This window comes from Centruroides vittatus, unplaced genomic scaffold (genome assembly GCF_030686945.1).
Source record: "Centruroides vittatus isolate TY-2023 unplaced genomic scaffold, ASM3068694v2 contig_1388, whole genome shotgun sequence".
Lineage (NCBI taxonomy): Eukaryota > Metazoa > Arthropoda > Arachnida > Scorpiones > Buthidae > Centruroides > Centruroides vittatus.
Window position 1 is genome coordinate 12,779 of NW_027120871.1, and position 27,945 is coordinate 40,723.

General features: G+C 31.9%; 1 protein-coding gene across 1 annotated transcript in view; it reads left to right on the forward strand.

Annotated features, from left to right (window-relative positions):
• The first annotated feature begins 503 nt into the window (after positions 1-503).
• The window catches only part of LOC136968088 (uncharacterized), a 67,791-nt gene continuing 40,349 nt past the window's right edge, over positions 504-27,945 (forward strand). The window contains exon 1 of the mRNA XM_067262052.1: positions 504-677. Within this exon, the coding sequence (XP_067118153.1) occupies positions 579-677 (99 nt within the window). The 5' untranslated portion in view covers positions 504-578. The remainder of the gene's footprint in view (positions 678-27,945) is intronic.

The window sequence follows — 27,945 nt, forward strand, 5'->3', positions numbered from 1 at the left end:
TCATCTTTGTCAAAATGGCTTGTTGCTATTTTAGTTTTAACATTACGCACTTTCACTTTCAGTATTATAAAGAGAGTAAAATTAACTCCAAATATTAAATTGACGAAACCAGAATATTTCTGTCGGAAAAAAGTCTACGGGTTGATTACCTACACGACAATTATCGCTTCTGTTATTGTTGTATATTTAACTATTTTTTGCCAAGCATTGAACATTTTTTATTTTTATGCTGCTGTAGAGAGAGGAAAGTCGTACGAATACGAAGCATTTTTCTGCACCATAGAAGTTGGCATTTTTATTAATTTAATCTCGGGTGGATCACTGTATCTAATTTTTTTTATTTACTTATTTATTACCATATTAATGAAGATTTTCCAGAAGCTATCCGAAGATCTGCAACTACTAAAAATGAATCATTTGAATTTGGAAACAGAATTAGAAAAAATTATGACGCAACACAATGAACTTTGGAACTGTGTAAACAATTCAATGGCCCGTTTAATTACGTATTGACAATTTTGTACGGTTCTCTATTAACCGAAACCAGTCTACTTTATTATATTTTGATTTATTCGAAAATGAAATTTGCATTGAAAATTTTAATTTGCATAATTTGTGCTGTAATGTCGTTTATATGTGTTTTAGTAGGATTTTTAGCATCCGCTTTTACATCTATTGTAATTTTTGTATTGTATTAAATACGCTATTCCATGTTTCACTCGACTTGTAACATGTTTTTCTTCTTTCTTTCAGATGCAAACATCGTTTCAGGACATTCGAAGATTCGCTCAATGCGATCTGAAATTGGAACAGAAATTAAAAGTAAAGCTTCTGTTATAAAATAGAATTAGGAATACTTTTTAATTTGCATAAAATAATTTTATGAATTTCGTACAGATTGTGAATTTTATGAAAAGATTTGGAAAGGCGTCTTTATGTTTATCTTTCAACGGTTTCTTCGATGTTACCAAGAAGTTTCCAGTCAAGGTGTGCGAGTCAATTAGCTCTTTCAATATATTAATGTAATATATTTATATATTTGAATTTGCAGATGTGTAGCGCTCTGCATTCTGTGTATTCGAATCTTTTGAATTTCAGGACCGTTTCCAAGAAGAAGAACTGCTCTTATTGAGATTTGAACTGAGGGATCAATCGTTTTGAATATCCTTTTCTCTGATAAAAACTGAATTAGTTTATACAATTTAAGATTCTGCCTAATTTCGGCAAATCATCGTCACTTGTCGTATATTTTGTTTATAGTGATAATTTACGTACTTTTACAAATGTTTTATTTGTATTGTACGTATTGCTTAAATATATTTAAATGTAGTATCGATTTTAATATTTTAAATAATATTTTAACCCTCTTGCTCCCGACCTGCAGAATTTTCTGCAGTTTAGAGTTAACGGTTTAGAAAAAATATTTATTGAGAACTATACATCTTAGACTTACGCAGTTTTCACGATTGTTTTCTTCTGTGTTTAATTTACATAGAAAAAATTGTTTTAGATTTTTTTATTAAATAAATTTGTCAGTTTGGATTTTTTAAATAAACACAACTCAAGGTCATTTATAGACTAGAAGTAAATGTTCCTTTTTCTGTCTTTTTCTTTAATTTTTGTGCTAATTTTTGTGTTATTACAAATTTATTTAGTTTATTACATATGTCCATTATACTTTTCGTGATTTCTGATGATATATATATATATTTTTTTTAACATAAAAGCAATATATAAAAGTCACTTTTGTTGATTTTTTTTATTATTTTATTAGTTTTTGAACTAATTTAAGCTGTTATATATTTGTTATTGACAGCTTTCAGTTATTTTTCACATTTTTGTTTACCTTTGTTAATTACTTTATAACATATAATAGTGACAAATATTGTAAACAAAAGCACGTGTTTTAGTGGTGACGTAGAGGTCATGTGACTGCAGAAAAGCCTGGTGACGCCATTCTACTTCCTGTGACCTACCTATGACGTAATATCTAAAACATCAAAATAATTTAATATATTAAATGTTTTTCATTATTTAAAACTATAATTTTGCTAAAGGAATTCATTTATTGTTGAGATATTAATGATAAATTAAATTTAAATATATTAAAAGAATAAATGAATTTTATTATGAAAATAACAATAATAATAAGTTATTAGAATAAAAACTACAGAAAATGCATTCTAATAATTACTTTGTAAAATATTAATAAGTTAAATTTATTTTATAATATATAAAATATATTATTTGAGTATGGAAAAAATAATTTTTGTTCTGATCTCCAGATGGCATTAATGTAAATATATTCCGTGTTTACTTTATATTTAATTTAAAAATTCAAGTAACTCTACTTAATTGAGAATTTGTGAAAATATACAATTATAAATGTTAATATTTTTATGAATTAAATTAGAAGTAACATTTCCTCTATTTTTTTAATAAGTAGTAACTTTATAAATTGCATATTTTTTGTTTAATGAAAAAAGAGGCTGTAATATATATATTGTTTTTTAATACAATCACATAACATTTACACTAAAATGTATTAACCGGTATATAAATAACTTGGGAAGGTCTTTACTTTAAAATTTCGTTACAAGGTGGCATACGTGTAGCCTGTCATAAATGCGGAAAAAAAGGAATTATTATTTCTTACTGCAAGTTACGTAATCGTAACTCTAGTAATTACGTAATTACTTGTACTGACACGCGATTAGCGTCTAATTATTTTTTATGGGATTTTTTTAATCAAATTAATTTAATTAATTAACAGATTTTATTACATATACGTTTAATAAAATATAGGGGACAGAAATAGCAATAAAAATTGGAAATTTTGTAAAACATTTAGAAATATACAGTTATCTAGTCACACCCTGCATTAATTGTCTTATTTTTAATTTTTTTCAATTATAAATTTAAATAAATAACGACTAACCCGTTACAAAGCTATACATCCACAAGAGCCGAATTATCGGGCTAGAGTTGGCTATAATAAATAATTAATAAGACAATTTGGCACTAGAGCTTGGCGTTAGGCGCCATCTCTTACTAAACTTAATAATTATAAATAAATTCAATAAATAATTTTAATAATTTGGAACTGGAGGAAAAGAAATCGGCCCGAAGCGGGACTCGAACCCGCAACTTCTGCTATCCGTGCAGACACGTTACCAGTTACGCTACCCGGACCTTCAGTCCAATCGCCTCCTCCAGTATATATAAGCTAACACGACGACCATCGACGGTCATTACAAAATATTTTCTTATATAAATATAAATTTAAAATATAAATTTCATTCTTGTAAATTATAAATTTACAAGAATGAAATTTGTTTTGCAGTTTTAGTAAAGCTTTTTTTTTTTAAATAATATTTAAATATTTCATTTTCAAGAAAAGCGTTATACAAAGAATTAAAATGATCGGTTTTATTTCCTGACTTTATAACATGAGTAATGTTTTCTGTTTTTTTTTTTTTCTTATAAAGTCCACCCCTTTTTACAATCTTCTCTTTTCCCTTCCTGAGTAAGTGTAGGGGAGGGGTTGGCTGTGGCTGGCATAATATTATATTTTTCTGCTAAGAATAGTGAATATTTGACACTGTTTACATATAATTCAGTTTAATATTGTAATATTTTTGTGCAAAAAAGATTTTGTACAGAATTATTTGATATGCTTTAGTTTACATACCATAGCAAGAATAAAGTCCTTAATTCTTCTTTCGAAACAAAACGTACAGGATTAACTATTTAAAATTCAATTTAATCTTATTTGCAGACAAAATATTATATTGTTTTAAAATAAATTTAATTAATAATTTTCTGAATAGAACTGAAAATTTATTTAATAACTATGTTTCGTAAGAACTATTTTAGGCTGATTATTTTGATGATTTAATTGACAAAACTAAGTTTTTAAATAAAAGTTTACTTATGCAATGAAATGTGATATAGTTAATTGTTTAAACTTAAAAGTTTATTAAGTTTATTTTTAAAATTTGTGATATATGTGATATATAAAAAGTGATGACGTTTTATTGATACTAATAGTATTTAATGAAAAGATTTTTTTAAATGTTCATTTAATAAAGATTAAACATTTTATACTTTTACAAAATTTCCAATTTTTATTGCAGTTTCTATTCCCTATATTTTATTAAATGTAGATTAATAAAATCACTAGAAGTAAAACTAGGGTAGAAGTTATTGACATTCCACGGGTGGGCTAAATTATGAGCGTAAGACTTATAGGTTTATCAACAATCTCTGATCAGAGTGGACAACTTTCCTTTTTCAATTTCGCGATTGTCGTTAATGTAATGAAATTGTATTATGAGAAGAAATAATAAAATCGTTTTATTATTAATTAATAAATTTTTATTGAGCTTAAGAAAATATTAAATAATTAAAAATACATTTAAAAAGATATACATTTCATTTTGTTTTGATATTTCCATTTCTTCTTGTGAAAAGATATTTCCATTGCTTCTTGTTTTATTAATTGGTCAAGAAACTAATTCATTAACGTTGCCAGTTTTTAAAACACTTTATATTTAATGACAAGTTTTACATTATCACAACACAGTGTTAATCTTTCAGAATTACTATAATTATTTATAAATTTGATTTAATGAAGTGTGAAAGCATTAAATAATTTCACAATTATTATATAACATTTAAAGACATATAAACTTTTAGTTTAAATGTCTAACTTTACAGACCATACAATTAAATAATACTAGTTATTTTTGAAAAATAAACCATAATACAAAATATACTTTATCTATCTTCTAAACATATATATTTTTTAATCAAATTTAATACAATAAACCCTATAAAGTGTAATTAACTCAGATTTTAACTACATATTGTTATAGATTAAATACAAATTAAAATGTAAAGTACCATAACAAGAACAATTGTATTATTATTTGATAAACATTTTTTTCATTTATTTTTCCATTTGAAATGAAAGTGAGTTTTGCAAGCCCAAATTGTAAATTAACAATCAAATTTCCTACTAGAATAAATATTTTACTTATTCTGTAGAAATTATTCTAGTAATGTAAAATATATATATATTAGCAGGTAGGCCCGGCGTTGCTCGAGCAAAAGTAACGATAGCGAAGATTAAGATTATTACGTTATAGTCACAAAAGAAAGAGAGTAATTTCATCAACAAACTAAGTATTTCTAAAGAATTTGAAAATCGAATATTGTAATATTGTTCGATTTTCACGACGTGTTCTCATTATATCGTTCGATTTTCATCGAATGTTCTAAAGAAGAAAAGTCGAGAAAAACCGAACTAATCTGTTTAAATTTGAAAATAGAATATGTTCTAACATATTACTCTTTTTCTTTTTTTTTTCTCCAGCGCCCGTTTTTTCTCCATCTGCGTCTTGCACGTCGCTTTCTCTTAACACTTTTATTGTTACGTAACACTTTCATTGTTGATGGAAGTGTTAAGCATTAATCCTGTCTCTCTCCCCGTGGGGAGGAATTTCGAAAAATCTTTTCGTAGTGTGCGTTCTCGTGACGTAACCTAACTATGTACCAAATTTCAACTTTCAACTCTTAACCGTTTTGGCTCTTAAAATTTCCATTGTTACGTAACACCTCCATTGTTAACACTTCCATTCTTAACACTTCCATTGTTGACACTTCCATTGTTGCTTCACACTTCCATTGTTACTTAACACTTCCATTGTTGATGGAAGTGTTAAGACTTAATCCTGTCCCTCTCCCCCGTGGGGAGGAATTTCGAAAAATCCTTTCTTAGTGTGCGTTCTCTTAACATACCTAACTGCGTACCAAATTTCAACTTTCAACTCCTAACCGTTTGGGCTCTGCGCTGATTATTATTATTATTATTATTATTATTATCAACTCGTCTCGATTATATATATAGATTTGTTATAAAATTGATGATTAAATAAATACAAGAAAAAAATAAAGTTCAAAAGATTGTATTTATAGTGCAACCTCTTTACAGTTTATCTACTCTGGGTTACTAGTAGAATGTAAAGTTTACATAGATCTGCTGATAATATCAATATAGGCCCTCTAAAAAGATTTTCAGATCTGCCAACACTGATTTTGATTTGTCTAAATGGAAATTGTGTAATTAAAAACCACACATGATCTTAATTGTAATATAACAACATTTTTAAATCTTAATGATTTAAAAATGGTAAGAAGTAGGTTTCTAAATTAGCTTTGTAACATTACTTCATATATAAATACCATTTATTTAAAGTATAAAGTCTTTTGAATTTAACAATTATTTTAACATTTAAAATGTATAATATTATAATAATATTTATTAATTATATTATACATTAATAAAAAAAAATATTATATGCACAGAAATACTTCAACTCTGATAGCATTGTTAAACAATACAATTTTTTAAATTAGTTTGTTTTTAAATGAAAATACGTCAAACTTTTGTCTTTTTAAAAATTTTTTCTCTTCAATTATAAAAACAATTACGATAATCAGAGAGAGAGAGAGAGAGAGAGAAAGTGTTTATAGACAAAATAAAAATAATAACCGGGTTTTATCATTTTCTAATCACATCTTCAATATTTCAAAACTGAATTCAGTTTTCATCCAGAAGATAAACTACACAAAAAAAAAAAACTTAACAATTGAAATCATCAATTAGAAAATTCTGTGGCATTTCTAACAATTTGGCTAACGAGAACGAGAGAGATAAAGACCTGCGATCAAGGTCAAATATTTGCAAACACTGGTGGCCGGCCTGTGTCTATTTACAGCTTGTTTTTAAAAAAATTTTAAATTTTAAATTCCAATAACCCACGGTTTGACACAAGAGATTGTGGCACTTCTTTTTTTATCATATTCTTTTTGATTATAATGTTAAACAAATATTCAGTGTATAAATATAAACTAAAAGTTATGAAATAAAATAAATTATTATTGTTATTATTTCAATTTAGCAAAAATAAATTTCTGTAAAACATATATGCATTATCTTAATTAAAGCACAGATTGCTTTTATATAAAAACCAATTACTAATAAAAAAACATTAAATTTATCTCTCTACGTTTTAAAAATTCAAGATAAAAATTGAATTAAACAAAAGAAATCCATATGAGTACTTAAGATATTTTTATAAAAAAAATAATATTTTTTTATATTATATTTAAATAAATGATCTTAACTTTTCTATATAACTTGTCATCTTAAACAGTTATATTTCCTAAGAATAAAACGATTTTACTATTATAGTAAACAAATATTGTATTTATAGCATTTAAATCTCTTAAATGCATATAAAAATTTTTATTAAATCTATTTGTTATACAGCTTTACTATCAACAAAATTAAAATCTAATTTTTTAATGTATTTTTCCTAAAAATAATATTTTAATGAATCTCTTAAAATATCAAAGTCTCGTTTTAAAAGATATTAATTTTACATAACTTTTGCACTTTATAATATAGAAAATACATTAAGCAAAGAAAATTTTTATGTATTTTGTTAAATTATTAAATGAATAAAATTGACTGTGACGATCAGAGCCTGTTGCAATCTACTCTCTTTCTACGCTATTTAAATATCAGTAGTTTTGTACACTTTAGCATCTCATTTTTATAAGAACATGTTAATATAATTAAATATTTAAATTTCCAACAAGTGTTTGAAACAAAGGCGTTTCGAAACAACTTTTTACTCTTAAAAACCGTATTCTTCTTCAAGTTCCGGAGTGAGTAAGTAAACAGTCACAAATAAAACCTTTGTAGAGTGTAATTTTACGTTAAAGTCAAATCACTGTCTACAAAGGTGATGTTTGTAATTGTTTAGTCTTACTTTAATTAAAATTTTTCGATTTTCAATTCTTGAAAGTTGGTTTGGGTTAGCGAGAACAATAGTTTAACACAAGGCAATGGTATGATCAGTGTTTCTCAACGCCCCAGGTGGGCGATTCTTCTATGTTGGGGGAGATTAGTAACAATTTATATTTTGGGGGCAAAAAAAACAATTTTCTGGGGGCAATATAGCAAAACATTATATTAAGAATAATTAGATATTTTATTCATTATATCTTACAATAATTAAATAAATGGCATTCCTATAATTCTTCTTCCTTCCACTTTTAATAATAAATAATGACTAGACAGCGGACTTCAGGCAAATGCCTACTTTTTCCCTTAGCATATACATGGATAAGATTTTGTATTAATATTTTTCATGAACACATTGGCACATTAACTGATTGGAATATAGAATATAGAACAAATTAAAATTATGTAACTTTGTACTTTAATTTTAATGTAAGCCTTTATGAAATCATAAATTCTATATTAACACTATTTTTTTTATCCCATTATTAATTTGTCTCATAATTTTTTTTATAATTTAAAAGTAGTATTAGTAATTTATAAATTTTCGGATAAAGTATAGGCCTACTTATAAAAAATTATCAACATTATATTGTCAACATAATTGCGAACCATTTCAGCTATTGTTGAAAAGTGAAATTGACAAAAAATAATTATTAGAATAAGCGCTTCCATCTATTGTATTTAGAACATTATAAAAATTGTAACAGTGTTTATTTATAACAATATTTTAACACATTCTGATTGTGTTATTTTGTCATATAAGTTTAGAACGTTTTAATTTATAATTTAAAGGTTATATACTTGATTATTTGTTATTATTCTTTTTCTTCTGAATATTTCGTGATGGTCCCGTAAATTTTGGTCTAATGTGTTTTTCTGACTCAGAGAAGATGCAGCTGGGTCCAACCGTCCAGAAGGTCCGCAAAATTCCGCTTTGAACAGTAAGATGACCTCCACCCTCCCCGGGGATCGTTCGCCCTCCCATTTTCCACGATTTACGATTGGGGACGTGTTAATGTGGTCCGGGAATGCCACATTTATATCGTGTTACACTCCGATGTTTTTAAAGTGAATAACTTCTAAAAAGTTAAATTTGACCCTGAAGTAATTTAATTTTCCATTGGTATTTTTTAATTATTTTATAATGTTTTATGATACCATAAAACACAAAATTGTCACAAATTATATACGATTACAATATAAAGTAAAAATAAATTAATAATAAAGCAAAACTATCAGGTATGTCTCCAAAGCCAAAAAGTAAAATATTACATTGTACTATTTTAGAATAAATATTCAATTTTAAAACTTTGGATTTTAAGTTTTGCATATATTTGCATGTTCATAAAAAAACAGATAAATAATAATACAAATAAAATTTTTAAACTTTTCTTTGCCTGAAGATGACTGGTAAGATGGGAAATTGATATATTTAGATAGTCATTTGTTATGTAAACGTAATATATCGGAACTTATAAAAAAAAGTAAATTAGTCCAATAAATCCGTAACGCTTTTCCATGATCCTCTCCCTTTCCTAGAGCAATCTGGCCCCAAGCATGTGCCTTCTTCTGATTCTCACCCTATACAGTATTTAAACCTTTTTTTCACTGTTTCTTCAAAAACAAAAAAATCTTTTGCTAGATGTATTCTTTTCACTTATTTTATTTTACTTTTTCAAAATTTCTAAAAATGTGTTATTTAGTTATATATATATATATATATATAAAAGTAGAATAATTCAATTGTTCAACTTTTATTAAAGTTATATAACCTGCAATTATCTATCACTCTTCTCTTATAATGCAGTACTTTGAGCTGATTCATTCTCAAACATGAACATAAATTCAAGAATCAAAAATAATTATAATGGAATGAGCTTAGTAGGCCCATTTGCTAAATGTAGCTAATAATTTTTTTATTAATTGTTATATTTTTGTTATTACTTGTAATAAGTACTTTGATATTTTGTTTGAAATATGAAGACGACTTTATAATCAATGGAAAAATAATAATACAGTTATTCCTGTTATGATACTTTACATTTTAATTTGTATTTAATATAGAACACTGTCTAGTTAAAATATGAGTTAAATACACTTTATAGGGTTTATTGTATTAAATTTAATTAAAAAATATACTTTATTTTTCTTTTAAATATGTATATTTTATATAATGGTATATTTTTCAAAAATAAGTACAGTTAAACCTGTTTTTATGCGCTCTTTTTATGTGCGATTTTTTTTTAATGCGAATTTTTAATTTGTGCGGTATAGTTGGCGACTAGTCTCGTGCGATTCGTCATGTCTTACGTTGACTTATTATAGCTAAATAAACTTATTATAGCATAAATGCACTTATTATAGTAATATTATTGCATGAATATGCGAAAAATGAAATAATTTACTTTTTAAGTCAACAAAACACCACCTGGACAAAAATATGTAAAACAGACGATAGACCAGACGATGCAGTCAAGTGCTGACATCTGTTGTCAATAAATTCTATCTCGTACGGTTTTGAGTTATTTTCTATGCGAGACTTTTTTTATGCGGTCCCTGTTGACCGCATAAAAAAATATTTTTTAATTGTGTTGCGAAAACTATTATTTACAGCCATTCGTGAAGTTTCGTAAGATTTTTTTTATGCGTTTTTTTTAATGCGGTCCCTATCCCCCGCATAAAAACAGGTTTGACTGTATTCGTAAAGCAAAAGAATGAGCTGAATCACAAAATTACATATTGTGAAAAATCTTCACATGAAAATATTGGAGATTTAATATTTTTAAATGTAAAAATTATGTAGAACTGAAATGTTTCTTTTGTTTAATAAAAAATGTTTGCTCCATGAAATAAGAAATTTGATTTATTTGTTTTAAATTATATTGAATGTTTGTTAGCATTTATTTTACAACATATTTGTGTTTTAAGATATTTTATCTAAAGATCTGTTAATAAAGAAAATTTTTATCGTATATATATATTTTTTTTTTCGTACAAATTAAAAATGAATATAATTGCTGTTCATTGCTATTTGTAGTTTTCCGAATTTTTATTTAATTTTGTTGATTTATCTACAAAGTACGAAAGAAAACAGTGAAGAAAATATTAACTGATCTCTTTAAAAGCACGTTTCTGTTTAAAAACAACATATTTAAATTTAAATACTTAATCAGAAAAGATAAAACTTTCTGAAGAACTAGCAACGAGTTTGTAAAATTTTTTTAGCTTATAAAAATTAGAAAATAAATACATACTCATAGTTAAATATTTATCTTAAAATACTTCCACGTTTACAATATTTAATATTAATTGTATCCTATAAAATCAGATTTTAATTGGTTGTCAATAATAAAAGAGTATTTTATTTGATAGACAAACAAATAAAATTGTAACTCTAGGTCATCTCATTATAAGAAATTACAGAGTTTACAAAGCTATATTTACTTACTTTTATATGTTTTGTTTGTTAATTATATTGTGAAGAAAGAGTTAATTAAATTTACTTTATAATAACAATGTAATTTATCAATAAAAAATGAATGCTAAAATCTCGAATGGTTTAAGAAGTTACTTTTTATTGATAAACCTTTTCACAATCTGATGTATCTCTTGTTTCACTACAACTATAATAATTTATATATTTTTTAACATCTGAGAAATTAAACCAAAAATAAAAAGGAAAATTTGATAATTTATGTCATAGTAATGTAAAAACTAATTCAAGATATACAGTCAAACCTGTTTTTATGCGCTCTTTTTATGTGCGATTTTTATTTGTGCGATTTTTTTAATGCGAATTTTTAATTTGTGCGGTATACTTGGAGACTAGTCTCGTGCGATTCGTCATGTCTTACGTTGACTTATTATAGCTAAATAAACTTATTATAGCATAAATGCACTTATTATAGTAATATTATTGCATGAATATGCGAAAAATGAAATAATTTACTTTTTAAGTCAACAAAACACCACCTGGACAAAAATATGTAAAACAGACGATAGACCAGACGATGCAGTCAAGTGCTGACGTCTGTTGTCAATAAATTCAATTTCGTACGGTTTTGAGTTATTTTCTATGTGAGACTTTTTTTATGCGGTCCCTGTTGACCGCATAAAAAAATTATTTTTTTAATTGTGTTGCGAAAACTATTATTTACAGCCATTCGTGAAATTTCGTGAGATTTTTTTTAATGCGTTTTTTTTAATGCGGTCCCTATCCCCCGCATAAAAACAGGTTTGACTGTAATTATGTAATGAATTAGAGCTATTATATAATTACCTTAGAATAAAAATCACTTTCTTTAACTTTAAATAAAAACAAATAAGTTTTATTATGAAACTTTCATTAACTTTTTGGTTTTATCTAAATATCATAAAATGAAACATTATATATGACATAATGATATCATAATCCAAACACAAATGTTACTAATTTTGCTCAAAAATTGTCAAGTTACATTCAGATTAATTATATAATTTGATGATTTTGATTACAATTAGTTATACTGTATTATCATCTGTTGATTATGTTAAAAATTAGGTTATTTCAGATTTAGTTAATTTTAGATAATTCTGAAAAATATTAACCTGAATTCAAGTATGCAATTCTATCTATTTATAGTGTGCAGGTATGCTGACAGTTATATTATTCAGATGTAAAAATAAAATTCCTTCAGTCATAAATAACCATTATTATTATATACAAGTTTAAACTAATATATATCTGGAAAAACTCTGGCTTGGAATCTACATGATATAACTGGCAACATATTTGCATATTACACAAGAGTTATGATTGAAATTCCACTTTATTAGTTATGCTGTTTCGGATGTATCTAAATTTAATTATTTCCAATTTATATATTATTAATATAAGCAGTGGTGATATTCAGTGGGTTCGCACAGGTTTGGCCAAACCCGTTGGTAAAATTTTCAGTTTCCTGAACCTTGTTAAACACATGTAACATTTTTCAGTGGTTTTGTTTCTTTTAAAAAATATATTAAAATATACGTATTATACTCTGTAACACTACTAAACTAGAGCCTTATACCCCGTTCACACCGAGCATTTCAATCTAGATTGTGAGCAAGGTCGGGGACTATGCCTTGGTGCGATCCCTCTAGACTGTTTCAATGTCGACCGAAACGAGGGTTTAATCGCGATCGATTCAAGGGAGTTCTCGAAACTAGATCCAGTCATAAGAGAGATCCCACAATCTTACGCGCGCGAGATAATACAAGATGGCTGTGGAACACGTGTCGGGCTATGGACAGTGAAATAAAAAAGATATTGTATTTCGAGAGACGATGACATCTGTCTATTTGAGGTGAAAAATTTCTCTGCCTTAAAAAGAAAAAAGGTCGATAACATCAATATACTATTGTTACCTGGTCTTTGCCCAGGGCCCCTTACGTTCGAAATACGCCACTGATTATTAGATATATCGCAAAAAAGGTATTGTATTTATTTCTAGCCAAAACTTCCATTTTGTTTGTTGGTGATTGTTAGGGAAAAATTTTTTGCAAGCAAACCCTTTGTTAAATATTTTGAATATCACCACTGAATATAAGTATATAGATACAGATGGCATTGTGCCTATTTGGGATCAAATATGAAATTACTAACTAAATCAATTGACTTTTAATACTAGTGCCAAAAAATCTCCAAGTTAATGCTAGGTATAACATATCAAAAATTATTGTCGGCAGAGTTTTATTTTGATGACAGAAATCAATACATTAATCTAACATATTTTGTCTCTTATGGAAGATTGTATAATGAACTAGTATTTTATTTCAGTGACAAAATTCTCATATATGAAAAAAATAATTACTAAACTTTGTATATGATAATATTTGTAAATAATTTTTTACAATACAAGATTATATTTATAGAGTAACATAAAAAATATTTGTGTGTGTTGACTACAAACATTTGAATAGTAACTAATTTTATTTCATAATGTATACTTTTATATAATGTATATTCCAATCATTTATTTACATCCTCTGATTTTTCTATGACATTTTCTGAAGAATTATTTTGCCTACTATGTTGATGTAGAATTCGACTCAGTTCTGTCAAGTGATGAGACAATGTAGTAGTCATCTGAATAGAACTTAACATTAAAGTATTACATATCTGACTCTGCATAACCTCTAAAATGGAAGAATGCTGTAATTTACAAGTTCTTCAAGGCTTAAGAAATGATTATCGATGATTCCAGCTAAAATAAAAAAAAATATAAAAGACCAGTTACAAAAAATTGAAATATAATAAAATTCATAGATTTTATATCTTAAAAATTTTATCATTTTAAATGTTAAATACTTAAATATTTATAAATAAATGGTCAATTTTATTAATTTCTCATTTATTATTAACTCATTCAATTTATTATTATTCAATTTAAAAATGTTTAAACTCCAAATACAGTCAATTCTACTTATTGTAATCACAGAAATTATCATCAGTTGGTTCACCTTATTATGTTCTCTTTTCGTGTTGTCAGCCTCAACATGTTTAAATGTCTTTTTTTTTATATGAAAAATCATTTCTAGTAATTAGTATCTTAACATTTAGTTTTTAATTGTACTTTTAGTGACAAACATTTGAGTGGTGATAAACTTTTAGTGACAAACAGTGGTGAGGGTTTATCTCTGTGTTGACAGTACAGAGATGGAAGCATACAAGTACCAAATACTTGTATTAGAAATACTTTTTCCCATATAACAAATAGCCTACCTGATTTAAGTTAGAGTATTTCTGATAGATATTATTTAAACTACTAGGTATCAGAAATTTGAATTTTCAAGTACAGTATTTGAAAATCTTACATAAGTATAGTACTTGAAATATTTTAAAATTATTTGGAATACATAAAAATATTTGAAGTACAAATATACTAAACATCCAGAAGCCTGATACATAGATACTCAATCAAATGATCGCATTAAGCTATCAGGCTATAAATCTGCTATTATTAATGATTAAATACTAAATAATTTGGTATTTAATCATTAATAATAGATTTATAGCCCAATTGTTTAAGACGACCATTTGGTTGAGTATTCAAAGTACTTAAAAATGTTTGAAATTCTTAAAAATATATTTGCTATCCACAAAAAGTAGCAAATATGTTAATTTTGAAATTTTGTAACAAGTAGAACAATTCAAAAAATTTGATTATCTGAAGACTTTTCATGAAAACTTTTATCTCTTTCTTTATTATTTAACTACTTTAAAAAATTAAAAGTGTAGGTTTATTGCATTTTTATATTTCACGTGTTAATAGCATGAAGATAAATAAAGAGCTTGTAAAATTGGATATAGCTCAAAAAATACAAAGACAAACAATCTCCATGTAAAAGTCCTTTTACTAAGTGCTTTTTTATTCAAATCAATAATAAAGTTATTTATTTTATACATATTGTTTATTGCTAGGTTACCTAGCCTAGCTTGTAATTTAGGTCTTGGTTTGTATGAATTATTTCAATGATTTGATATTTTTTACGATTCTAATGCAGCACAGTCAGAATAAATAAAAAGTTCTAAGTAATTAAAAGTTCCTGGATTTACACCAATAACAATATTCTTTAGAAAAATCTGAGAATTCATACCATAAATGTTAAATATCTACTATAACTTCATTACAGTGATAAAAATGATTACAAATGTTAACACTTTAAAATTATGGTGTTATAACTTCAAAATCAGTATGTTTTAGATTCAGAAATAATACTTTTTATTATATTTGGTCTTTTATTTATCAATTTTGTCCAGATAAAAATACAACATATAACATAGTTAATATATTTTTTCTGATCAATTCTATGAAAGAATACTTCATTAAAGATTATATATGATTATTAACTTGTACTCTGAATAAGCTTACATATATTTACAGCTAATTATTGTAATTGTTCTAAGCATAAAATAGCCTCTTGGAACATAGGTTTTACATGTATGAACAAGACCAACAACTGCTGAATTATCGGGCTAGCAAATGGCTATAGTAATATTAATAATTTAAGTTAATTTGGTTCTAGAGTTAGGCGTTAGGCGCCATCTCTTGCTAAATTTAATAATTAGAATTTTAATTAAATAATTTAAATAAATTTAGGCCTAACTGGAAGAAAAGAATCGGCCCGAAGCGGGACTCGAACCCACAACTTCTGCTATCCGTGCAGACACGTTACCAGTTACGCTACCGGGGTTTGCAATGGCCGGTTGAGTGCCTTTGGGAGAATGTGGGTAATTAATGTGTCCCCAGCCGGCATTGTAATGACCGTCGATGGTCGTACGGTAATCTTATATCAACTGGAAGGGGAGATGCGTAACTGGTAACGTGTCTGCACGGATAGCAGAAGTTGTGGGTTCGAATCCCGCTTCGGGCCGATTCTTTTCTTCCAGTTAGGCCTAAATTTATTTAAATTATTTAATTAAAATTCTAATTATTAAATTTAGCAAGAGATGGCGCCTAACGCCTAACTCTAGAACCAAATTAACTTAAATTATTAATATTACTATAGCCATTTGCTAGCCCGATAATTCGGCAGTTGTTGGTCTTTGTATATAACAGGTTAGTTGTTGTTTATTTATATTTATGAACTTCCAATTCTATTTTCATTGCTTCAGATACAATTTTATATTTATTATTTTATAAAATAAAGATAATTTTTTAAAAAGAGATCCAATTTTACTTAAGAACTAATTCAGGAGCTTGGTTTCCTTCATATTTAGGACAATATTTAAGATGAAAACAAGTTACTTCTTTTTGATTAGTTTTACATTTACTGTGAGTAAAATTTATTAAAATATGTTAAATGCATAATTCCATTCTTACAGATATAACAGGATGAGATCTAATAGATAAAAATGAAGAAGACAATCTGTATATAACACTACATTAATCAAATAAATTTTAGTGTTTTGTATAAATTGTATAAATAAAGAAGTATCCAATGGAAATTTTTAAATAATACGAATCTAATCTTTCGCTTAATTTATCTCTAAATTTGATTCTGTTAAAAAATATTTTAATTAATAAAATATCTATATGTTCCACGAAAATATTTTCAGTTTGAACTTTCTTCATAAAAATACACAGCGCCATCTTTCGTTTGAAATAAATAATTATATAAAATAGAAATGACTATGGATATTTATAACGTGCCGCCATCTATCGCAAATACTTTGAATTATTTAAACTTATATCGAAAAATCGTAAATAAAATATAGTTTTATTAAGAAATTTGCTAACATTCGTATAAAATAACAATAAAACATAATTATTATTATAGAGCCAATTCCATGTTTAATGTATCTATGTTAAAAACAACATATGCATCGAAAATAATATAAATAAAAAGGTTTTTGATATACTTTAATACAAACATCAAATTATTCGCTTGTTAAAAAATAAGGTAAGAGTAAGGGGTTGGCGGGGAGGGGGGAACCCCCCAAATTGTAGACCCCCCTGTGCGATCAAATAATGTCTAATGAACCACACCCCTACGGGCGACCCTTCACGAGTTATAGCCCCCCCCAAAATCGGGCCGCGCGATGATCGCGGCGCGCGTCGCTCTGCTAACTCACGGCGAAGACTCGCTTTTAAGTATGTAGCACACACGACTAGCGTACGTCATTTCTGTCGTGGCTATAATTTGGCTATAGGAGGGCGGCGGGCACATCTCTGCGCTGAGAGGGCGCTTTTGTACCATTGAACCACGAGGTGTGCTTGTTACCTTTCATGTCGAGCTGGTGAAACCTTTATAGTTGACAATAAAGTTGTTATGTTGTTAAACGACTAGATTAATTGAGAATATAGATATCCTAGCATGCGACATTAACGTAACAAAGGGTTATGGGCCCAGGAAGAAAATTCCAGCGTTGATGCAACTGGATTGAACGACCAGCCACGGTAAGCCTAAATTTGCTATCTTAGAAACCGAACCCTTATAACGAATAGAATGGCCGAAATAGGACATGGTCAGTTACCGAAGTTTACGGGTAACAATTTCACAAGCTGGAAGTACCGTATAATGGCCATCCTAGAAAGTAGAGATCTGGGAAATCTGTTAATAGACGACCCACCTACGGATCCCGCCGAAGAGGCGAAATGGAAAAAAACGGACTCACAGGCCAGAGGCATTTTAACATGCGCGATGGATGACACACAAGTGGCCCTTATCTTAACGTGTAGAACGGCAAAACAAATTTGGACCCACTTAAGAGAAAGATATGAAGGGGACCTAAGGAAACAAGCGATAGAGGCCAGAAACAATGTGGCGAGATTAGTAATGAATCGTGACGAGACATGGAGAGATTATCTATTAAGAGGAGAAAAACTTCTAGAGAGTGCTAGGATAATGGGAGCTCAAATAGAAGACGACGAATTCATCACCGCACTATTGAAAGGTTTACCGCAAAAGTACAACCTAATAGCCATGCAATTCGACAACTTAAAGGACCCCAAGATCTCCGATGTGAGAAAAACCTTTGAAAGATATGAAGAAAGAAATGGGCCCGAACAGAGGGAAAACCTCGCAGCCTACAGAGCATATCACCCACCGAATTACAAAACCCCAAAAGACAATGCACAAAGAAAATCTCGAACAAGGGAAATGCTATGCTACATCTGCCGTAAACCAAATCACAAGGCAATAGAATGTTGGTTGAACCCGATTAACAAAGCAAGGAATAGAGACAAACGAGATAACTACTTCGATCTCGATAACCGAAGATCAAATTTCAAAACTTCTAAAATAGCTTGGGAAAACTCAGCTAGAGAGGACGATAACCGACAGAGAAAGGGAAAATCAGCTAACGAGGATAACAACCCACAGAGATTAATGACTTTAAACACAAACGGTGAGCCAGATACATGCTGGATCATAGACAGTGGGGCGACCAGTCACATGACCCCAAATCGCCAATGGTTAGAGAACATGAGTGAAGACAGAAAAACAATCACCATGGCCGATAATAATGTCATATACTCAGAAGGCATAGGAGTCGCAGAAATAAGAGACGAAAACTCTAATAGGTTACTTCTTGAAGACGTACTATACACCCCAGATCTGAGCAACAATTTAATTTCTGTAAACAAACTGGCAAAGGAAGGAATCAAGATAATCTTCGACGCCGAGAATTGTAAAATACTCGACGAAAGAGGAAATGTCATCATGTTGGGCAAGAAGTGGAAAGACCTATACACTGTTAGACTCAGGACCCCCAGCCACGAATACAGTATGAAATCCCACCATAATGACTGGGAGACCTGGCATAAGCGTCTCTGCCATATCAACGGAAATTACATGAACATTTTAGCCAAGAACGAGATGGTACACAAATTCCCACTCGTACCACAATCCAACACACCTGTATGCGATACCTGCATTCGAGCGAAGTTCACCAGGAAGCCCTTTAAGCCAGTGATCACAAAACAATCAAAAAATCCTCTCGATCTCCTACATCTTGACTTAGTCGGACCCTTTAGAGATGAATCAATGGGAGGAGCAAAGTACGTACTCACCATTGTGGACGATTACTCAAGAAAACTTTTCACCAAATTCTTAAGAGCCAAATCCGAAACGACGGAAGAAATCATAGACTTCATAAAAAACGTCGAAAACGCAACTTCGAGAAAGGTCAAACAAATCAGATCTGATAACGGGGGAGAATTCCTTAACGAAAACCTAAGGACATTTTTAAAGGATAAGGGTATTAACCACCAACTGACTAATTACTACTCCCCTGCTCAAAACGGCGTGGCAGAAAAGGCCAACAGAACTCTTATCGAGGGTACCACAGCGCTACTAATAGAAGCGGAACTGCCAAAATACTTCTGGGCTGAGGCAATGAATTGCTTCACTTATGTACGCAACCGGACACCCACCCAGAACGACATGAAGAGGACCCCCGAGGAATTGTTCTCTGGTAGAAAACCCACTGTAGGACACTTGAAAGTATTCGGCTGTAAAGCATATTATTGGATTCCCAAGATGAAGAGAAGTAAACTTGACTCAAAGGCGAAACTAGGAATCTTTGTGGGATACTCATCCTGTAGGAAAGCCTACCGAATATTCGACCCTACCACTACGACCGTAATCGAGTCACGTGATGTAAAATTTCTAGAAAACCAAAAGGGCAAAGACCTCCAAAAACAAGCGAATCCAACGCAGGACTATACCCTAGTCGATATAGAGAGACAGGGCACCGATTCAACTTCTACAGCTCAGGACATAGAGGATACAGAAGTCACAAATCCTGATAACGAAATTGAGGCAGATTACGACCAAAATGAACTTATAGAGGAAACCCACTCTCCAATTGAAGGGAAAAGACCTAGACCACCTTTAAATTTTTACTATGAACCACCCCTAAGTGACTCCGATGTCGAAGAAGACATACCAGAGGACACAAACGATCCAACATATCAACCCAACAACAGAGTCCTGTTATCAGAAAGCGAAGTCATAATCCCGAACAGTTACGAGGAAGCAATGAACCTACCGAGCAAGGACAAATGGATTGAAGCCATGCAAAAAGAGATGCAATCATTAAAGGCTCACAATGTATGGGAAACTGTAACCCTACCAGAGGGAATAAAACCGTTAAAATGCAAATGGGTATACAACATCAAGCTCGACCCCTTGACCTCATGCACAAAATACAAGGCCAGACTAGTAGCCACGGGATGCTCCCAAAAGTACGGAATTGACTTCCACGAGACGTTCTCACCCGTTATGAAAGCGGATAGTCTTAGAGGACTTTTGATATACGCTGCTATGCACAACTATGACGTCAACCACCTAGACATAGAAACGGCATATCTGTACGGAAGGTTAGACGAAACAATATATATGGAACAACCCAAGGGATACGTAGAAAATACGAAAATCCAAAGGCAAGTATGCAAATTGAATCAAGCCATATATGGATTAAAGCAGAGTGGCCGAATCTGGTATCAAACACTCAACAAATATCTAATAGAGATCGGCGCAAAGAACTTTCAAACTGACAAGTGTGTGTACATCTATAAACTAGGCACTAGAAAAGTTATCCTGGGAATACATGTAGATGATATAATAACTATATCTACTGACAGGAAGATCTTACAGGAACTACTAGAAAAACTACGAAGAAAATTCAAGGTCAAAGAAAGTCCAGACACGAAGAATATTCTAGGCATGGAAATAATAAAAGGAAAAGGAGAGGTAGTAATCAAACAACAAAATTACGTAAAGTGCATACTAGAGAAATACTCAATGCAAGACTGCAAGCCAAGAAGTACCCCACTTGATCCAGACGTTAAACTGGAAAAATATAACGACTCAAAACCGTGCGATCAGAAGTTATATCAAGAAATGCTAGGCTCATTGATGTTCCTGGCAACGCGCACGAGACCCGATATAGCGTGTGCAGTAACCCTGCTCTCAAAATATACCAAAGATCCAAGAAACATTCACCTGACTGCATTAAAGGGCGTACTCAGATATCTGAACGGAACACAAGCGACGGGACTGCGCTACACACCAGACAGACTAGATGTCAAGGGCCTCTCTGACGCCAGCTGGAGAACCCCCCCAGAAAAGAGTATAACGGGATACGTATACTCGATAGGAAAGAACATATTAAGTTGGACTTCGAAGCAGCAACCCGTTACCCCTCTTTCGACTTGCGACGCCGAACTATACGCTTTAGGAAGCTGCGCCAAAAAAGGGATTTGGATTAAATTCTTTCTGGAAGAACTGTTTGGGAAATTGGGAATAATCCAATTGCTATGTGACAACCAATCTGCGATCTCCATAGCAAAGTCAGGCTACACGAGTAACAACTCAAACCATTTAATTAGACTGGCATCATATCTAAGTCAACAGATAGAAGGAGGAACATTTCAACTTAAACATATAAAGACCGAAGAAAACGTAGCCGACGCCTTCACAAAACCGTTAAGCCGACCGAAGTTAAATCTGTTCGTCAAAGACAATTTTTTGTATATGTGAACGCCGCACCCAATCCATGGCCAAATTAGGCAGGGAATCTGTCGTGGCTATAATTTGGCTATAGGAGGGCGGCGGGCACATCTCTGCGCTGAGAGGGCGCTTTTGTACCATTGAACCACGAGGTGTGCTTGTTACCTTTCATGTCGAGCTGGCGAAACCTTTATAGTTGACAATAAAGTTGTTATGTTGATAAACGACTAGATTAATTGAGAATATAGATATCCTAGCATGCGACATTAACGTAACAATTTCCGGTCACGTGACTCCGCTTTCGTACCTATGGTGTCTCGTACGAGGTACCGGTCACGTGACTCCTATATAACTTTTTAAAATATACATGTTTAGGTAAAATGGAATATACAAAATCGTTTATTTATAGTATAATTAACTTTTATATAATAATTTAATAAATAGTAAAAAGTGATGATTAATTTTAATTAAATAGTAATATTTTTCATGTAAGAAATGTTAATACTATTTATGGCCACTTCATAATCGATCCTGATATGTCATCTATGCTAGTAATGAAAACTTCACTACCGACAGTAAATTAAAGAGGCCTGAACGGGGAAATTCTAGACCGCGGTGGGGAAATTTTTTCACTCTCCGTTCGAGATTGCGACCGCGATTACGTCATGATTTCGTCATCAACTGAAGATATCCGTAGAGGGCGCTTTGATTCTTCGAATTGCGTGTTATCGGAATTATGCAAATTTTTCCTCCGAGTATGAGTGGGCGTCTTGTCGTGCCGAGAGATTTCGTTGGGTTTTTCTTACTTCTGGAATTTTTCTATTACGAGGTAATTTGTAATGTTCTTAATTTTATTTGCGAATTTAGGCTGTTGGAAAAGTTGTTTATATTGAAAAGTAGGCTAAGCGTTTTCTGTGATTTTTGGAATAGATATTTCGCAACCGAGTCATGGCGGATTGTGATTTAGAATCGGACGGATTTTGGAAACAGTGTACTGGACGACGTTTTTATCAGTTAATCGAAGCGGAGTATTCCGAGTTGGGATTAGACGAAAGAATTGATGGCGGACTGAAATTCGCCGTGAAATTAGGCCTCCAACACGCCGAGGAAGTTTGCGAGGAATGCGGCCAAACATGCAAATTGATTTATCGCAGCGACCGGAATTCTTGCGCGATGCGTTGCCGAAAATGCAGGCGGAATAGTTCGGCTTTCGATGGAACGTTCAAAGGGAAATGCGGCAATGTTTCGTGGGCCAAGCTGTTGGCATTCATATGGCACTATATTGGTTTGGAGTGCACGACGAGTAATTCGGCAATTTCCTCGGGCGTTTCTAAAAAGGCAGGAATAGACTGGGCTAACCACGTACGTTTCGTTATGTTAGTGTCCTTACACAATCTGACATCGTTTAAAATAGGAGGCGTCGGCAAAACAGTGGAAATAGACGAAACAGTGATATGTAAACGAAAATACGAGAAAGGAAGAAAGATGAAAAGCACTAAATGGGTCGTCGGAGGTTTGTGCCGGGAGGACAAGACTTGTTTTATATGCCAGGTTAATGACAGATCTGAAATAACTCTCAATTGGATCATTTCGAAATACGTTAACTCCGGCAGCTCAGTGTTCACAGACGAATGGAAGGGATATAACCACATCGACGATTTAGAAGGTATAGAAATTTCTCATAAAACAGTAAACCACTCTGAAAATTTTGTCAACCCGATTACAGGCGTTCATACTCAGAATATCGAAAGATTGTGGGGTCACTTAAAAAACAAGAAGAATTTGCCGAAACATTACACAGAAGATTTGTCGGATTCGTATATGTACGCATTCATGTATAAGAAGTATCACAATTGGACGTTAAAAAATCCCGGCGAAAAATTCCACACCTTTATCAAACACGTCAGAATGATATTTCCCGGTCGCGGAAAAGTACCTAGTTGGAAAGAACCGGAGACCATTCCGGCCGCTCCCGCACCTATTGCCAAGAAGAAAAAGGTGGAAAAAAACGAGAACATTGTTAAAAGAAAAGCGCAAAAGAGATCCTCTTCTCATGCCGGAGAATCAAGTTCAGTCGACGGGAAGCGAAGAAAAAGAGGAAAGGCTCAGTAACAAAGTAAGTGCTCTTGTTTTTTCGTTCGTGTTTTTTAGTATTCTTAATATAGACCGTCGGGTAGAAATAACCTTCACGTCGCCGTTTAAATGTACGGTAGAAAGAAAAAATTTCGCGGTCGCCGCGTGCAATATACGGGGGGGGGAAAATCCCTGCCGCCGTCTAGATTGTAGGGTAGAAAAATTTCCCCGTCGCCATCTTGGATACCATAGGTAACATTAACTGCCTATTTTATATTTCCACTTCAGAATCTATCCTGATATGTCATCTATGCTAGTAATGAAAACTTCACTACCGACAGTAAATTAAAGAAATGTGATGGCAACGACCGAGACGATCTTCTCGAAATAGTTGTTGAACTATATATCAATAAGAGAAAAAAAACCACCATTTGTTTGACGATAGACGATAGAGTTTACAAGACGGGAAAAGACGATGTTTCTCATCCCTCTTTGGCTACACGTGACACGTGGCCGCAACAAATGTATATTAAAACCTAAACAAAAGTGCAATAAGTTGCCTCGATCGTCGTCGAGCGCGACGTTTGATATAAACAATATCAAAACTGTTGACTATTTTGTAGAAATTATTGTCAGTTAGATGCTAATTGATGGGTGAGAGCTGTCATCAGATACAAACTTCCCGATTGCACGTGGTCCGTACTACCTAGATCTAGACACTAGCCCGACTAACAGGTGCGCGTACAAATCATCGACAGTATGACAGTTCTCACTCCTCAAAAATGGTATAAAAGGGGCTCGCACCCAATTGTCGGGGCGGCGTCCAAACAAGCTGACAACGGCTGGTCAACACCATCAACTCCGTTCACTCTACGCATCTAGGCGAAGACGAACAGCGAGGTAAACTTAGATTTATTTACTTAAAACCTCTCTCTCTCTCCCCCTCAATTGACCGCGAGTTAGTTATATCTAATTCGGAAATTAAAAAGGGATTAGTTCCCTTAAATGCCTCGAATGCCGACATCTCTCCTCCAACGTCCTATTTTATATTTCTCTTTGTATGTTACCATTTAGTTAATGTTTTCATTAAATTTATTTGATAAATTAAGTGGGTGATTACTTGTATATCGCCGACACCTTATCGACTTATCCGCGGGTTAAGCTTTGATGCTTAACCCCCGATACTCACAGAAAGAAAGAATCGTTTATTAAAAAGAAACGAATAAAACTTTACAATATATGGAAATCGTATTTTAAAAATTGTAATAACAATAGAATATTTTAAAAAGTGTGTACATGATTTCTTTTAAATCTGTTTTTATGTAAAACTTAATTTGTATGTATTGATATTAAAAATCTTTATTTTTGGATTAAAAGAAAGTTGTTTGATGGTTAGTGGATTTTTCTTATTTATTTGTCAATCCATCACAAAGAACCAGCCGAAAAGAAAGGTGAGGAGCTGCTAATTCATTTTAAGATACTGTATATAAAATTAATATGGGTATGTGTTAGATAAAAGAGTATAGATTACGTTTATTACTGATCACATGCGGCGATGAGTGATCACTCATCGCCGCATGTGATTTTGTTTGAGAGAACTAATCGTGCGTTCATTAAATTAATACTTTATTTTGATCAAAAGTTACTGGCGGGACATGAACATATATACATAGATAAATTCGAACTATCTGATCAATTTTCTCTCGCGCCAAAGCAAGTTATTTTTACGCGGATTAAGCGATCATTCATAATTTTTTCGTTTTCATTTGTATTTAAAGAGTGATGTATAGGCCTATTGATATTTGTAATTGCGAAATAATTTTGGTAGCTTTTTTGCAACGCGAAGGATTGATTTCAGATATAGAAAAACGTGCGCAATGCAGAAACGAGTATAAGTTTGTGAAAAATAGACAAAATATTTTCCGTGTACAATTTGCATTAAATTTTATGGAAAAAAAGCCCAATATTTCGGACCTACCTAACCTAACCTATCCAATGGTCGGATGCCGAGCGGTCAAGGAGTGCATTTTTTTATTCCTCCGCGCCAGCGGCATATGTTTAAGTTTAAACATTCTTGCTGAACGCGTTCCTAAATTCCTGTCGGAGTGCGTGCCGACTACTGCCACAAGCGGCCATCTTTGCCGCTCGTAGCAGTAGTTTATGGTGGAAAGCAACATGGAGTTCTCCTTGCGCGGACAGTTTCGTTTCGGGGTCCATTACATGGTTTTATGAATGAAAATATAGAAGTTGTGAATGCGCAAGTTAGTAAACGCCGTGATGTAAGTATCTTCTCGAATTTTTTCGAATGGTCCCGAAAATCTCCATGAAATTATTCGGGAGGTGGCCCTTCAGGATATGTCAGGTCCCGTTCCTCGTCAACCCGATCGCCCCGTTGTGGGCATGGTCAAACTTATAATGGGCTTGCTAAAAGAGGCCCCTCTTAGTGCCCACGGGGTGGAAATAGTTAGAAAAAACCCTTATCCTTACCCAACGCAACTTACTAAGTCTCTTACTAAGTCTTAATAGAGGACTTTACGGAATGTTTAGTTTAGTTTAGTTTAGTTACTTTAGATGTTTAGTTTAAGTCGTTCCGATCACTTACTTTTCTCACATCGGTCGCCTAAGTGGTATTAAAGGTGGCAACGAGGTTACTCTCGCTCGTTTATATTGATTTCGTTTCGATGATTAATTGGTAAGGAGAGGGCGAGAACCGACCCAAATTGTAGACCCCCTGTGCGATGAAACAAACAAATTTTTGGTATATGTAGGTGTCACGTGACCGGAAGTGACGTAGGTATAGCCCTCACCACCCGATCGGCCGATCGCGCGCGGCCCGATTTTGGGGGGGCTATATCTCGCGAAGGGTCGCCCGTAGGGGTGTGGTTCATTAGACATTATTTGATCGCACAGGGGGGGTCTACAATTTGGGGGGTTCCCCCCCCTTCCCGCCAACCCCTTACTCTTACCGCACTATTAATTGTTGTGCTATCTCCAATTGTATGGTGGTCTGCATTCGGAACGGCGAAGTAAGGACGAATCCAGGTACATAGCCGGTGCATGCGTTTGGGAGATGGAGTATTCCCGTTTTGTTTAATTTATGAGTAGTGGATGAAAATGGAGATTGTTGATGTCGAGTGGGACATCTAATAGTTAGGGTGAGAGGATTTGGAATAGAATAAATCCATGATCCTAGTTGATCAATCCTCTTAAAAATTGGCGGAAATTGTGGAACGATTTGGCGGGTACAAAGGTCTTTGACCGTGACTTCGTTGCCACTAAATAGTGCATATTCACAACTTTGTTGAGGGAAACGCTGAATAGGTCCGTCTACGGAACAAATAGGAAAGTGATCCATTTTGCAAATTATTAATTCGTAGTGTTGTAATAACATATAGGACTGTCTGTCCATGGATAAGGCGACTATAGGATAATTAGTCTGGATTTGTACGAATGTATTTAGATCAGGTATGTATGTAGGAAATTTGATAATTTCGTACATATCGAAGTATCCACTAGGGGTGATTAATGGAATCTTAGCAAAGATTCTCAACTTGCCAGGTACCGCTACAGCCAGGGTGGTAATCCACTGGTAGTATTTAAATAGCGTGTCAGGTCTTATAGGTTCGACCATAGCGTAACCTTCCGGAAGCTGCAGTTGAATGTCTCGGAGGGTACGTAACATGATTTCTCGTGATACGAAATAGGTGCTTAGTTGACCTTTTTCTAGTATATCAATCGCCTCTCGTAAGGCTACTAGTTGGAGATGGAACTCTTGAATAGAGAATTCGAGTATCCGACTAATTATTTCAAACGCAAGTTCGTAACTATAGCGATTCAATAGCTCTTTAAATGATTCTTGCCGTTTGAATAACACGTAGATTTGGTGTCGATTATTTTTGCTGATATTTAGAGTATCATTCAACAAGGTGGCTTGTGAGCGCAGTAAATGAATAATTCTCTCGTTTTGTTCATTGATGTTAGAGATTTCGGCATTTAAGGTTGTAATATCTTCGGAA